This window comes from Diabrotica undecimpunctata, chromosome 1 (genome assembly GCF_040954645.1).
Source record: "Diabrotica undecimpunctata isolate CICGRU chromosome 1, icDiaUnde3, whole genome shotgun sequence".
NCBI lineage: Eukaryota > Metazoa > Arthropoda > Insecta > Coleoptera > Chrysomelidae > Diabrotica > Diabrotica undecimpunctata.
Window position 1 is genome coordinate 10,004,475 of NC_092803.1, and position 14,790 is coordinate 10,019,264.

Consider the following 14,790-nt stretch of genomic DNA (forward strand, 5'->3'; position numbering starts at 1 on the left):
AAACCCATACCTCTAACGGAATTAAAAACAAGATTGTAAACATCACAGACAAAATCAACAAGGTGTTTAAATTCCTCGAGAAAAGTGAACTGCTAAATAAAATATAAATGTTGTTACATGTTTTTATTTATTTTTTCTTTATGTGAAATGTCATCTACATTATTTTGTAATTTATGTCATATTATGACTAGATGTCACATGCACATTAATTTAAATAAAAAAATATTTTAGTTTCTAAAAAAACATTTATACTATGTACTCAGTATCTCTGATTAATATTTTTTCTGAAAGATATTTTAGGCTTCCCCTACCTATATTTTGCTCTTGGATGCAAATATGAACGGTTAAAAGTTTCCCCACAAAGTCTATAAAGGGCTAAATGAAGGAATCTTGAAGAGAGGAGAATAAAGCAAATACGCACATAAAAAATTAGTTAACTATATTTTCATATACCTCTTTAGATTTTCTAAAACTTACAAAAAACTTTCTTATAAAATAATGTTTGTCTTCAACATTAAATTCATCAATGTTAAAGAAATCACAGTTGTATGTTCTAACATAATTACATACAGGATCATCCACAACTTTTTCCAGCGCATAATAAAACTTTTTGGTAAACATGCTAGGATATCTGCTGAATAAAACATCAACAATTTCAAAGAAAACTTCTTCGCTACCTTCAATCCAGTAAACAGCATTATTTGTGCTTGATAAGAAGTTTTCCAAGGCGTTGTAGATCATAAAATGACCGTGACGGTCTTTAGCAACCCTCAGGATTCTTAAAACAATATCTAGATTCTTTCTAAATATTAAATTATTTATTTTTTCTTTAGTACCTGTTAGTATTTTATTTAGATCATTGGAAAACTGGGTTAGAAACGAGTAATTCTCGCAAACAACCCTAACCCCTAAAGAAATTCCACATATTGATTTTATTGCATCCAAAATTAACACTTTTGTGTCATAATCAGCTACTACACTGGAGTACAACTCAGAAATGAGTTTAAAAGCCATAGACCTCATAAAATCGGTAAAGTCTTTCTCAGTTCTCAGTCCATCCCTGATCAGTTCCAAGGTAAAGTTCCTGTGCTCTTTATAATTTACGTCAGAGCTGTGAAGGAATGTGTACAACTCCGGAATTGTGCTGAAGTCTAGAGAAGATTTCGCTGTCAGATGTTGGGATAGAGGCAAGTACATCACGTGATTGGGTTGCGTCAAGACTAGTGCCATTCTTGCTAGATAGATGGCGGCAAAGTTATTGAGCTTTAAGTCAGGTAACAAGGCTACTCCTGAAAAAATTAAATTAGTATATATGAGGAACGTTTGTTTTTGATGTAGTAAAAGTTAAGGCATAAATAAAGTACTCCAAACTATACCAGATGCAAACTAATATCGCATGATATAACAAGCCATCGAAAAAAAAAGCGTAATTAAAGCAGGCCTGAGAATAAATCTTCCTTCTTTCGGACGGTTACTCATTCCCACAACAAACAAAACAACAATGTTTGCAACAGTTTCTTGAGTTATTCCGGGTTGTAAATTGGTAATAGTATTTTTATAATAATATAGGCCTACACAAACTTTATTCTTAACAAACTTTAGCCTTAACAAACTAGGATGTAGAGTGGTGTTATAGAGGTAGCACCTTTTATCGAAACGACCACATCGAGCGTCATAGACAGAAGATGGTTCTTGATAACTGGTCCTCATAAGACAACTAACTGTCACTTATGATTCTACGTGCCACACCCAGAGTGACTACATCGGTCTGCAGGCTAAACTAAGTGAGGGTAGCCAAATATGGCGAAAATTCCACCGTGCGATTGCCGGTATAAGCAATCCCACACTTACTGACCAACGGCTTCGGGCGGATTAGTTGATTAGTGGAAGGTAAATGGTCAACGGCATAAGAATGCAGAAGGCAAGGAGAAACCACTGCATTAAATATCCAATTGGATATCTCTAGTACAATCATTAGGGCAATAAGTACTAAAAGAAAAAAAGAAACTGATCAGGGAATCAGCGCCCAAGATCCGGCAGGGGAGGAATAGACAAGGAATCCCAGGTCGTTAACCGGCGAAACCCTTGTCAAACATCGAAACAAGACAAAGTAACATTATCAAAAGCAAAAATAGGTAGGTGGAACGTCAAAAGCATGTATCAACCTGGTAAAATGCATAACATCCTTCAAGAAATGAGAAGAATGAATATAAATATATTAGGTGTAAGCGAAATATGGTGGCTCAACTCAAGATACCTTTCGACAGAAACCGGTACCTTATATTACTCGGGAAACATTGACAACCAGCATAGAAGTGGAGTAGTAATGGACGTCCTCAAAGCAAAACAATTACAATACAATGACCTTCGAATTATAACAAATCTATATTATAAACAGCAGGCACACATACGCATTAATAAACACATATCAGAAAAGTTCGAAATTAAAAGAAGAGTGCGACAGGGGTGTGTATTGTCACCACTACTATTCAATGTATACTCTAAAGAAAGAGCTCTTGACGGAAAAACAGCAGGAATAAAGGTCAATGGAACACCAATTAACAACATTAGATATGCGGACGATACTATCATAATAGCAGACAACCTCCAAGACCTCCAAAAGCTAATGAACAAGATAGTTGAGTATGGAGAAGAATATGGATTTGAATAAATATCAAGAAAACTAAATTTATGAGGATATCCAAAACCCAAAATAATGATGAGAGCCTGACAATTAACGGCAAAACTTAGAACAAGTTGAAAATTCAATTACCTTGGCATCACACAAACGACTACTTCAAAGAAATCAAAGTTCGAATAGAGAAAGCACGAACAAACTTCAAGAAAATGAGAAAGGTACTTTGTGCAAGAAAACTGAAACTAGACTTGAGAGTTAGGCTGGCAAGGTGTTATATTTTCTTGACTCTGCTTTACGGGATAGAAGCATGGACACTTAACGCGTCGATTACTAAAAAGTTGGAAGCATTTGAACTGTGGGTGTACAGAAGAATCCTGAAGATATCATGGACCGAGCATGTAACAAACAACGAAGTCATGAGAAGAGTCAACAAAAGAATGGAAATATTGGAAACCATCAAGACACGAAAGCTGCAATACCTGGGGCATGTTATGCGTAATGAAAGATACAACATACTTCAATTAATTATACAAGGGAAAGTCCAGGACAAGAGAAGTGTAGGAAAGAGAAGAATCTCATGGTTGCGTAACGGAATGGTACGAATGCACATCAATCGAACTATTCAGAGCGGCAGCATCTAAGATCAGAATAGCCATGATGATTGTTAACCTCCGTCGCGGAGATGGCAGGTAAAGAAGAAGAAGAAACAAACTTTACACTGACCATGTCGAACTTTACCGAGCCGGATATGTATGTGATTCGATGGTCATCTCAATTATGATTTTTTTGATGGCCTATATTTCATTCGGTACCATATCTTGAACCAGGCTGTTCAAATACAGAATTATATAGGTATTTGTCATATTTTTTCCGAGTTTCCTCGACATAAGAAGTCTTTATTTCATATTTACTTCTCATCCGTTAGAAATTAGACGTGATTATTATCTGCATCTATCAGTAAGGTGGAATAGTAATTTTTTGCTCGTGTGGTAGCTAGTAAAGCATCATTAAAGATATCTAGACACATTTGCGTGGACCCAATGTTTTCCCAAACCGTTGGTCATAATACATCTCTTCCTACTACAGTAGTAGCACTATAAATTCTCGCATATATTCATCCTTACATCGCCAGGGTGCTGAGTTGAGTAGGTACAATGTGACTAACTGATAACGATTCCGGAGATGATCGGAGACCTTCCCATTGGTCATTTAGGTCACATGATCGATAAACCCAGTCCATTAGAAAAAAATGCAAGGTCTGCTTTGCGTGAGTTTTCTCTGTAGCACTGGGGAAACGGGTCTGTATTACAGCGCTCAGTCTATTTGTATTATATATGTCTATGGGTCTTTCACAATAAAAAGAAAAATTAGGTTAAATGAAGTGATACCTTTGCATACTGCTTCGATGTACCTCAGCCACAGCAAGTTGTCTTTCCCAGACTGTCTGGCATCAATGTGGTAATGAAGTCTTGCTAAAACGTGACATGCTGCTTTCCGTGTTTCCATGTCAGCGCTACTCAAGCCAATTATGGTCAAACTTAAAGCACCTAAAACAACACATGATCTGATACGCTGTACAATAATTTACTTGACCATTTACTTACCTGATCTAGTAAACTTATAAGTCTGTATCTGCTGTTCAGGAGCCAACAGTTGACTAAATAACGGTAACAAAAACGTCAAATCGTAACTTTTAGTATCCTCGACGTCTAACATGCCACTATCTTCAGACCTTAGCGGGCATTTTAGTGGATAATTCGTAATGGTAGAATAAACCAAATGTTCCTGTAAGATATCGAGGACGTCACCTGTTTTGGGTTGTCTCCACAGAGCTTTTTCCAGCTGTTGTCTTACCGAATAGTGAGTGGCTGCAGCTTTATCCCAGAGAAAAGGTTTGAAGTCGTAGAAACGGGTTTGTTCTGGCTTAGATTCGTACCTACAAGGTATAAAAAATATATAAAAAGATATCAACAGCGCTTCTGAGATAGATCCAAAAAAAGAAAAAAAAATGTTTACAACTTGACTATAATATTAAAAACTAGTAATCTAGTAATCTAACAAATAAAAGCTGACTGGCGCCGACGTAAGGATTCAAAAGTCAACCAATGTGCACTCGCAGTAAAGACTTCATAGAGTCCTAGAAAAGCTACAATGGCTAAAGCTTTGAAAAGAAATAGACAAAAGATTAATGAACGGAAGCAGAGCGATAGGGTCACTAAATTCATTACTGAGGGCAAAAACTGTGTCAAGAACAGCTAAACTGCGAGTCTACGAGACAGTAATCAGACCCAGAGTGATGTATGCCAGTGAAACGTGGATTATGAACCAGCAGGAAGAAAAGAAAGTAGAGATTTGTGAAAGAAAGGTGCTCAGAAAAATCTTCGCAAGAATAAAGACGGCAGGGAATATTTGGAGAAGAAGAACGAATAAAGAAATATTGAGGATGTATGGAAAACCAGCAATTAGGTACGGCAAAAATACGAGCCCAAACAGCTAGATGGCTTGGTCACATTATATAAATGCCAGAGAATCGAAATGTTAAAACAATACTGAAGGAGGGAGAAATGGGGAAAAAAGAAGAGGTAATCCAAAGAAGAAGTGGTTGAAAGCAGTAAAGCAAGACTTGTCAGAAATAGGCGTGAGAAATTGGAGAGAGAAAGCAAGAAACCGAAAAAAATGGAGGAAAATAACCAAGTTTTTAAAAGCCAGGGGCCTACAAGGCCTTATAAATTACTGCAAAAATAAGTTGTTTGCAATTATCTCAGCCAATGGTTTGCATATTTTAATGGGGAAACTCTCAAACTTAAAGAACTTTAATGTTTTACACTTTTATTTGAACCATTTTTCTCTAGAATGTATAAAAAACGTTGTATAGGCAAAAAATATTTTATTCATTTTTTAAGATTGTTTAAACAAAAAAACAAAGCAAACCAGCTGTCTGTATTCTAGAATTTGTCATCAGCTACCCCTCATATACCTTTTAGAACATTCAAATATCTGTATAAGATTTTTTCAGAAATTTTTCTTCTTTGGCTGGGGCAAAAGAGAAAAATCCCAGTGGTTGGTTGTATTTAATAATTATTGAAAACATAAAAAGAAAAAAAAGCTTCCGATATTTAACACTAGCGACTCTTTGAAGGATTTTTTGTGACTCTCGATGAATGTACCCGAATTTCTTTTCATTTTTGTGTTATTATATTTTAAAAAATTATAATCGTTCCGTATATGTTTCAAAATGTCTTAAATTACTGAAAATACATATGAAAGAGAGTTTTCCAGTTCCAATATAATTATAGCCCAAAAAACATCTGGAGAATTAGATCAAGTTCTAAATTTACGTATTTCATTAATTTTATTGAATAGTTTAAAAAATATTTGAAAGATACTTACATCTTAAGAAGCAAAAGCAAAATCCTGTCAGATTTATTGACCAAACCTCTATAACTAGCCAACAAGAGAGGTACGTAGTGTCTTTCCATAAATTCGGGCCATTTCCTACACAATTCCAAATAAAAAGACAATATTTCAGTTTTAGTATCACAATACTCCCCTAACACCGTTTCCAAAAACTCTGAATGTGACGTTAACATGTCTAAGATAAGCCTTCCGTCTTCTACTTCCAAATGTTTACTTAAAAGCTGTATCAAAAGCTGCAGAGCTTGCAAAAATACCGGCTGTTTGGAGACACCATATTTTAAACAAAACTTAAAGTATAATTTAACTGTTTCGTTGCTTGCAGTGCTCTTTAAATCGACATCTGTACATTTTTCTTTGATTTTTTTCAGTACCTGTACAAATACTTTCGTCACTTCCACTGCTTTGTCAATTTCTGCCTCAGATTTGACATTTTTCTTGAACAAAGATATCTGTAAGTGTACAAAAGTCACTATGATATTATTTACCATCTTATCAGTCACTGAGTCTTCTAAAACTTTTGTTACTATAGCGTTCAATAGATGCACGTGGAATATTTCAGTAGAGTCAAATTTCTGGACTTTTTCCCAGAACTGCTTACAGTTCTCAACAGGCATAGCTACCTTTATCAAAGCAATCAGCCCCTGATAATGCTCATGGTAGTGCTGGCCAACCTTTTGAGGCTTTTGCAAGGTCTTGTTTAAAGACGGCAGGATAAGATCGTAGACTTTTTTGAAGAATTTCTTGTTTATTTCTTGCTTAGAAAGAACTGCTAACAAAGGAAGAAGCAACGCTTTTTTGTCACACACTGATTGGAGGTGTTCCTTGATATGTTCTATGTTTGAAGGGTGTTTTTCTAGTAAGAAACTCAAGAATTTGGTATTGTCTTTGTTTACTTCCTCCAATTGTAGCACTGCTTTAAATAGTTCAGTATCAACATTATTTAACAAATGATGGAACTTTTTCAAAACGTCTAAAAATACCGAAGACAGAGGTGCAACATTTTGTTGATTATTAGCTAGGTTTGTGAAATACGATGTTAGATTTAGAATAATCCCTTCTGTAGTTTCACCAATGGATTCTAGAGTGCACAGTTCTGCAAATCTATTCAAAGTATAGCACAAAATTCCTACGACCAAACTGTGTTGCGTATATGTAGCAAAACCTTTAGATATGGTTTTTAATATGATAAAACAATCGTTGCATCCCAAACCAAACCTCGGAAGAAGATTCTTTAATTCCAAAGACATATTTTCGTACTTTCCAGGCTTCTTAAGAACCTTCAAAATCGAGTTCGACAATTGTTCTCTATAAAACCTCAAGTACTCTTCTATTTCACACTTTTCGTCTATTAAGTACGTAATAACGTTGACCAAAACCTTAGTGATATAACTGCTGGACTGTCCTCCTTCCATATTTAAGAAGTTAACAGAATTTGCCAGAGTCGGGTGGCACAAAATTCTCTGAAGCACCTCCGGATCTGAAAGATTCTGCTTAATAATACTTTTAGAGAATTTCTCGAACCTTTCAGCAAACTCTAATGTCAAGATATTATTATTTAGAAGATTTGATGTATAGAAAATACCAGCGTCCAACAAATTTAGCTTTAGGTCGCTGTACATGTTAAAATCAACATGGTCAACGAATGTTTCTATGTCTCCGGTTAAAAACTGTTCACTAAACTCTTTAATAACTTCAATTCGTCCTTTAGCCTTATTTAAACACGTGATTTTCTTACAATCTAACCAGTTTGTAGCATATTCTTTAAAAGAAGATGACAAAGCATCGCATTTATTGATAAAACTAACTATTGGACCAATTTGTGTCTGTTGATGCAGCAAATTAGTCATTACAAAAGTGACATATGTCTTAAATATTTTAGATGGTTCATTTTTGCCCAAAAAAGTCAATAAACCAAGCACCGTGGGGCTTAAGTATCGATGTTTTATGGAATTTGTATAAATTTCTGAAGAATCTTCTACTTTGAGCATCAGATTTTGGAATATATCGTCGTAATGTTTTTCTCTACTATTTTCTGATTGCATCGAGGATAGTTCTTCGATAAACTTGACTAAATTTTCATTGGTTATTTCTAGAATGTCGACGACATTTTCAGCCACGCTTTTGTCAAAATGTTTTAGATTTAACACTCCGTTGATCCATATATTTATTTCATAAAAACATCCCTCAAATATTGAAGTGTTTCTGAATAGCTTAAATAAGACACTTTGAGTAGCAGCATCGGAGCTATTGTAATATATCCTCAACAACAAGGGTACTGTACAACGAAACATCTTTGAACCCACAGTGAATGTGGATTGATTTAAATCAACAAAAACGCTAATAATTTTCACTTGCAGCTTCTCCAACGATTCTTCAGCTTCACTCAACTGTTCGATCTTTGCAAGAAGATCTGACAGTTCAGTATCACTACTGCCGAGAGCTTCCAACAATTCCGGAGATAACGATTTGTAGTGACTAAAGATATCGAAGATCATCTCCAGTAGTTGAATAGTGCTGAAAGGTGAGTTTTCATTCAAAATTTCCCAATCTTTTAGTACAGTTACAGCATTGGGAAAATTTTTTGATAAATGCTTGTTTAAAAAGAGCTGAAAGTTATTTTGTTTCTCCAAAGTTAGGTACTTCTTTGAAGCTATCGAGTATTCCTGCAAACCCCGCAGCATTTCCAGAAGTAAAGAAAGAACATATTGTTTCACAGCAGCATTTTCGTAAGTGTTGTTTTCAGGAAGTAATGTCTTTAATATTGGTAGGGGTAGAACAAGACATTGTACAACTTGGAAAAGCTAAAAATAAAAAAATATATTATAAATTAAAATGAATACACTGTTATGTTGTTCTCTGGGTTCAAATATTAAGTTAAGACTTAATTACAAATATTCAAGCAACTGATGGCTTATATAATGAAAACGAACTATCTAAAAAACAGCTGATTTTGCGATGAGAACTCCGTAAATTCTCGAACGTCATCTCTGTGTCGATAGAATCAGTTGGTGGAATATTTTGGCGGTGGACAGAGACTTCTGAACTTCTCTAACGCAGAGAGCTGCAATCAGGAATATGTGACTCACATATTCCCATGTTGGGAAACCACATTCTCAAGCAAGGCCTCACCAACTGTGATTGCTTCTTGGTTTAGTAGTGCAATTACTTCTGGTCATTTGGGAAAATAGTCCATAGCAAAAATCAAATACTTGTTTCCTGATGTAACTGGAAATGGTCCCAAAATTACCACAGAAACTCGTTCCGGTGGAGTCTTGGTGATGTATTGTTTGAGTTTTCCCCTAAGTTTCGTTTTGAGTCCCTTCCTGGATGCACACAGGTCACATTGTTGGCGCCATTCTGCAAATGTCGGCAAAATGCACCAGTTGACACATTTTGCCGACAATTAACCCAGTAATACTTCTCACAGACTGGTCAGAGTTCTATTGATCCCAAAATGATCCCCAGAGCGGCTATTATGGAACCTTGCAAGCACATCCTTTACATAAGTCTTTGGAAGAACAATTTGAGGCACCGTTGTTGTTCCATCTATACCGCTAAAAGAATTTACTTCTATATTTTAGGCAGATATTTTTGCAATCTTGCAGTGGGTAATAGAAATTGGACATGAGGACTTTCAAACTAAAGCGGATTAATACATGCACAGCTAGCCAAGCAGTGTATTCCCCAGTAGATTTGGTTACTTGTTCTATTTTCGGACATAAGTTATGGTGCAGCTTCTTACAAGGGAAAAGTGTAAATGGAACTTCTATATAAAAATCACTAGATATGCTGACAATACTGTGCTGTTAGCAGACATTATAGACAGAACATGAGAATAACTTATAACTAACAAAAAAGATCCACACATAGTTAGACGAACTTATATTAGTTTTATTGGTAGCCTTCCAAAGATTTTCTGTTGATCAATATTGCATAACACAATCATTAAACTATATAGTTTAACTATATATAGGTAGATAATAGTCTAACAATAATTATAATTTTGTTCTTTACTATATTATAGGATGAACTTATTAATAAACTTGTCTTACCTGTATATCACTTAAATCCTTTATGCAGTACTCAAGACACGTGGGTCTTAGCTCTTTAACCAAATTTACAGCAAATTTCATGACATTAACCCACTTCTGGGATAATCTGGGTTCCAAAAATGGCTTTAAGTTAGTCCACAAAGTCTTAGCGAGATCTGGACATGCTGCACATATCTTTATGACTAGTTCAGAAGCATATGAGTGTTCCCAAGGCCTAAACATAAAAAGTTAAGTTCATTTATATTTGGACTTGATAATTAAGGTTGATAATAATATACATATTACCAAATCTAATCGATTTCTTGTAACATTCATTCTGCTGTAAGTGGACCTAATAACACTACTTACCTATCTAAACTTTCTAGCACAGTGTACATCAAAGCATTTTGGTTTTTCTTCCCTAAACCTACTAAATTGTCTTTAAAAATTATTCCATACTTGTGGTTTGTACAAAGTATCAACAGAAATTCATGGACACTCTCATTAACTTTGGACTTTTCAACTTCATTTACCTAAAAATTGAAGATAGTAATTAATACTTTGATCATGTAGAAATATATAGGGCTATTAACACTACAATTTAAAATAATGTTAATTATACAGGGTGCTCCAAAGAGAGTAGTAAATAAGTTATATTTTTTCTTATGGAATGCCCTAGACTTGGCATATTTTTGGCCATAAACTCTAGATGTCAATACACAGTTTTCATTGCAGTGACCAAGAACAAAAATCATATTAATTCATTCTTCTTTATGATAAGTTTTCACATTTAAAAATAATTTTTTTTCTTACACTTACATGGATACACAGAATTAAAGATAATTTATTTATAAGATATGGAATACCAGATGTGCCATTTAATACAAGAATATTATTTAATGTCTCATGTAAGCCAAATTTACCTAAAATAATAAAACTAGGTATATCGCAAGTGTTTGTTGATGTGTTGTGCATAAACCAGTTGATTATAATTATTGTTAAAGCTTACAAATTGGAAATTTGTAAGCTTTAATAGGATTGGATTTACAAATTGGAAATATTTCAAAAATGAAAAGAGATAGGTGTAGAAAACTTTGATATATCACTCTTTTTGGAGTATCCTGTATCATTCACATTATTTTTAAATTGTAGTGTTAATAGCCTTGCATATTTCTATGAAGTAAAAAACTTGTTTTTGTTTGTGATGTTTTTTGCATATATTTGTGACCAGTAGTTCTCTTGATGCCATCACTCCATAACTCTTGAGGTTAGACTATGATGCTACTACCTATACATAAAAATAAGCAATTCCATGTCCTCCTCAAATTACGTTATCCTCAATGACTATATAATTGCATTTACAATAACCTGGTAAATTAAAAGATATGGGCTAAAACTGTTTGACAAAATGTGTCATTTATTTACTATATGTGGTAAAAACTTACTGTAATAGTAGAACTCTTTTTTTTCTCAGCTCTAAACCCACCAGGTCCTTTCCAATTGTACAGATTAACAATATCCCTAACTACAGTAGTATTAAATGTCTTCATCTTAGCTGTTTTAGAAACTGATGGATTTTCCAGAATAAATGTTTTCATGGCAGTAACAACCAAACACAAAGTATCTGCTGAATCAAATTTTAACCCACTGATAATACTGGTGAAAAAACCTTTTTTCTCAAGTAAAACTGATAGTGCAGGATAATGGCCATCTACTAGATAAGCTGTCAAAAACTTTATGAAATTATCTCTGGTGCTATCCTTTTCTCCAGTATGTTTAGTTAGCAGTTCTACATTGGCAGAGTGAAAGTTAATATGGATTAAAATATCTTTAGCCAAAACCGGAGAAAATGCCACCATGGCTGTTAGTAGCTTCAAACATGATTTTCTCTCAGGTGTTGTTGAACTGAAGTTTATCATTTTATTAAGAACCGCTACATAATTGTTGAGTATGTATCTGCATGACTCATAAGCAGAGCTGTGGTATTGTGGATATAAAGTGTTGATTCTAAGCAGTATATTAGTTATTATATCAAACACAAGGGCTGGTGCAATTGCAGAATTAACTTCTAGTGAATGAAGAAGTTCTAAACAACTTCCTCCACATTCCAGGTACTCGAAAATATAATCATATTCTTCTGATTCTTTTACTGCTTTGGAAAATTGTTGTAAACCTATCAACAAGAAAAATGCAAATATAGTCTTATAAACATAATACATCTATACTATAGAGTTAATTGAAATAGAAATAAGAATTGAAGATGAAGAATTCTTAATACATAGAGTGAGATAAAGAAATGTAAACAATATTTGTATCTTCCAATAATTAAGAAACATGGGGACATCAAAAACATATATGAACTAAGGATTCATTTGTTTTGAAAAGAACAAACTAATAAAATAGATAATTGCATTACACATATCTTAAGATCCCAATAAATAAAATATTACAGGAAATGGATTAAGAAAACCTCTGACTATGAATCGTTGAAGGCATAATTGCAGAAATGTCCAATGTTACTGTATTCAAAATATTTTGCAAGACGTTATTAACATTGAAAAGCAGTGAAACTTCAAAAAATGGAAGTACTAGTAACAAATTAAATATTTTGTCTATCAAATAGTTAATCAATGGAAAATATAATTCATATAACATTAATGAATATTGTTAGTAACCTCACAATTAGACAAGAGTCCAGATCAAGAAGATTCTTAATACATAAGTTAGATGAGAAAGACAATATTAGGAATGATTTTAACTTAAGACGTAAAATTCTTAATAACAGTACTTAATCCTAAATACGTTGTTCATTAAAACACCTACATGCTAGTGTATTTGTATTAAGCTCCTTTCTGAATTCCTTGGCAGAAAATATTCTGTTTTTCTTGACAGGTGTATCTGATTCTTCTGTAAGATTCTGGTTTTTCTTTTTACCCATTTTCACTTATTGAATAATAAATGATTTTTAAATTTCAATGTATGTGTAATATTACAGAACAAATCGTCAACCAACAATATAAACCAAAGTCGATGTAAACATAACCTAACTAAACCACGTTGCCGAACATAATGTCAGATTCTTCTTCATTTTTTAGATGTAAGCCCATGAAGTATGTTTTTTATCAAAGAATCGACTCATCCAGCGAAGACTGTACTAACTCATTTTTTTTTTTCGAATAAACCAAGATAAAGTTTTGATTAATGGAAAAAATCGGGGATTCTTATTTACTGAATTGTTTTTATATTTAACCAATGTGTTTACCGTATTGCTCCATTTGTGTTTTTAAACATGTCAATGTTTTTTCTCTATCTGGTTTTTGAATGAGTTATATAATATTCGCTGGAAAAAAATCGGGAATATAAATAATACATACCATCGTTTTGTGAAACTGTATTTATGATTTAAGTCAACATAGAAGTTAAATTACAAAATATTATAAACAAACGTCATCGTTTGCAGTAATTTCATATTTTTATGATCAGAATGTATAGTTCCATAAAAGCCATGGTACCTACATAGTAGGAATCTTTCCAGTATCGCAAACCCATAATAACCCAGTTATTATCTCTTACCTATTGGAAAAAAATTTGTGTATACTTTAGATAGAAATTTGTCAATACGAGATGGAAGTCCCCTTTTTGCTTTTGTTAGATCACACGTGTTAGAATCGAAACTTAAATCATACTTAAAAAAAAACAACATTTTGATCATTCCTTTTCCATTGTCAGTTTTCCAATTTTTGTTGTCAATAAGGCTTTTGAAATCTAGGAAGTCTTCTTGTGACACTTCTGTTACACTATATACTTTTCCGATAGTTTTGGCCATTCTTATCAAAGTAATCCATTGCTCAGGAACATACAAGACCGACTGACGTTTTTTCGCGTTTTCAATTACAGCATACATGCTGTCTCTCTCATTTTGGGTGTGTCCTTTCTCTAAAAATCTATGAGTACCTAATACTAATTTGGAAATAGATAGCTGCATAAGCAAACATTAAAAATATGGTGGGGTTTCTGTTTTGCCCACCACAGTTATCCGAATAGAAGATAAGTGATTTAATTCCCTTAAAGTCTGAAGTATTTACACTATGTAGGACTGTGCAAGGAATGTGCCAGGCATGAGCTAGGAAAATATTGTTTGAAAAGATTGTCCGATGTCGGGTACGGACCGTTCCCACTCCGAACACTTGTAGTGAGAACAAACCGTCGCTAAACCCATTTAAATAACGTTAAAGTAATTTGGCAGGTCTCGGGCAAGGCACAACATGCCTGGCGCTATAGTGAGAATAGGCCTTCTTCGATGGACGAGTCGATATATAAAAAAAATAGTCTATATTCTTTGCTTTGTTTTTATGGATAGGTGCTAAGCACTTTTTTATTATTGTTTATTTTGTATGTAGGTACAGTGAGTCTCATCATTTTATGACTTTTGACTCAATATCTTTATACATTACTGTTTTAAAGAGATTTTTGGCGCTATATCTTTCTCTCTCTATCCCTCACACACACACAACAAATAAAAATAACTAACAAATGAAGAAATACATTAATTTTACAAAATAGCAATGGAATCTGTTAAGATTTTTGCAAATAAAAAAGTACGATGGTATACTCAATGCATTTTAATTCATGTAAAAAAGTACAATGACACTCTTTTAACAATGACAATAAAATATTTAAATTGGGTAAATACATAAAAAAGCG

At 33.7% G+C, this 14,790-nt stretch overlaps 1 protein-coding gene across 1 annotated transcript; it reads right to left on the reverse strand.

The window, feature by feature from the left end:
* Positions 1 to 422: 422 nt before the first annotated feature.
* LOC140444540 (nucleolar pre-ribosomal-associated protein 1) lies at positions 423 to 13,156 on the reverse strand. Its single transcript, XM_072536302.1, has 8 exons — positions 12,910 to 13,156; positions 11,532 to 12,259; positions 10,456 to 10,619; positions 10,108 to 10,321; positions 6,029 to 8,856; positions 4,243 to 4,574; positions 4,027 to 4,185; positions 423 to 1,289 (listed from the first exon to the last, which is right to left on the reverse strand). Exons 1-8 carry the CDS (start codon positions 13,022 to 13,024, stop codon positions 430 to 432), a joined length of 5,400 nt encoding a protein of 1,799 aa, XP_072392403.1. The 5' UTR covers positions 13,025 to 13,156; the 3' UTR covers positions 423 to 429.
* Positions 13,157 to 14,790: the final 1,634 nt, after the last annotated feature.

Bases quoted from the DNA above. Each gene is read 5' to 3' on its own strand.
- LOC140444540 (XM_072536302.1), bottom strand. From the start codon at position 13,024: ATGGGTAAAAAGAAAAACCAGAATCTTACAGAAGAATCAGATACACCT. The intron at 4,575-6,028 runs GTAAGTATCTTT...TATACCTTGTAG, and splicing joins TTGCTTTTGCTTCTTAAGAT to GTACGAATCTAAGCCAGAAC. The intron at 4,186-4,242 runs GTAAGTAAATGG...GTGTTGTTTTAG, and splicing joins TTATAAGTTTACTAGATCAG to GTGCTTTAAGTTTGACCATA.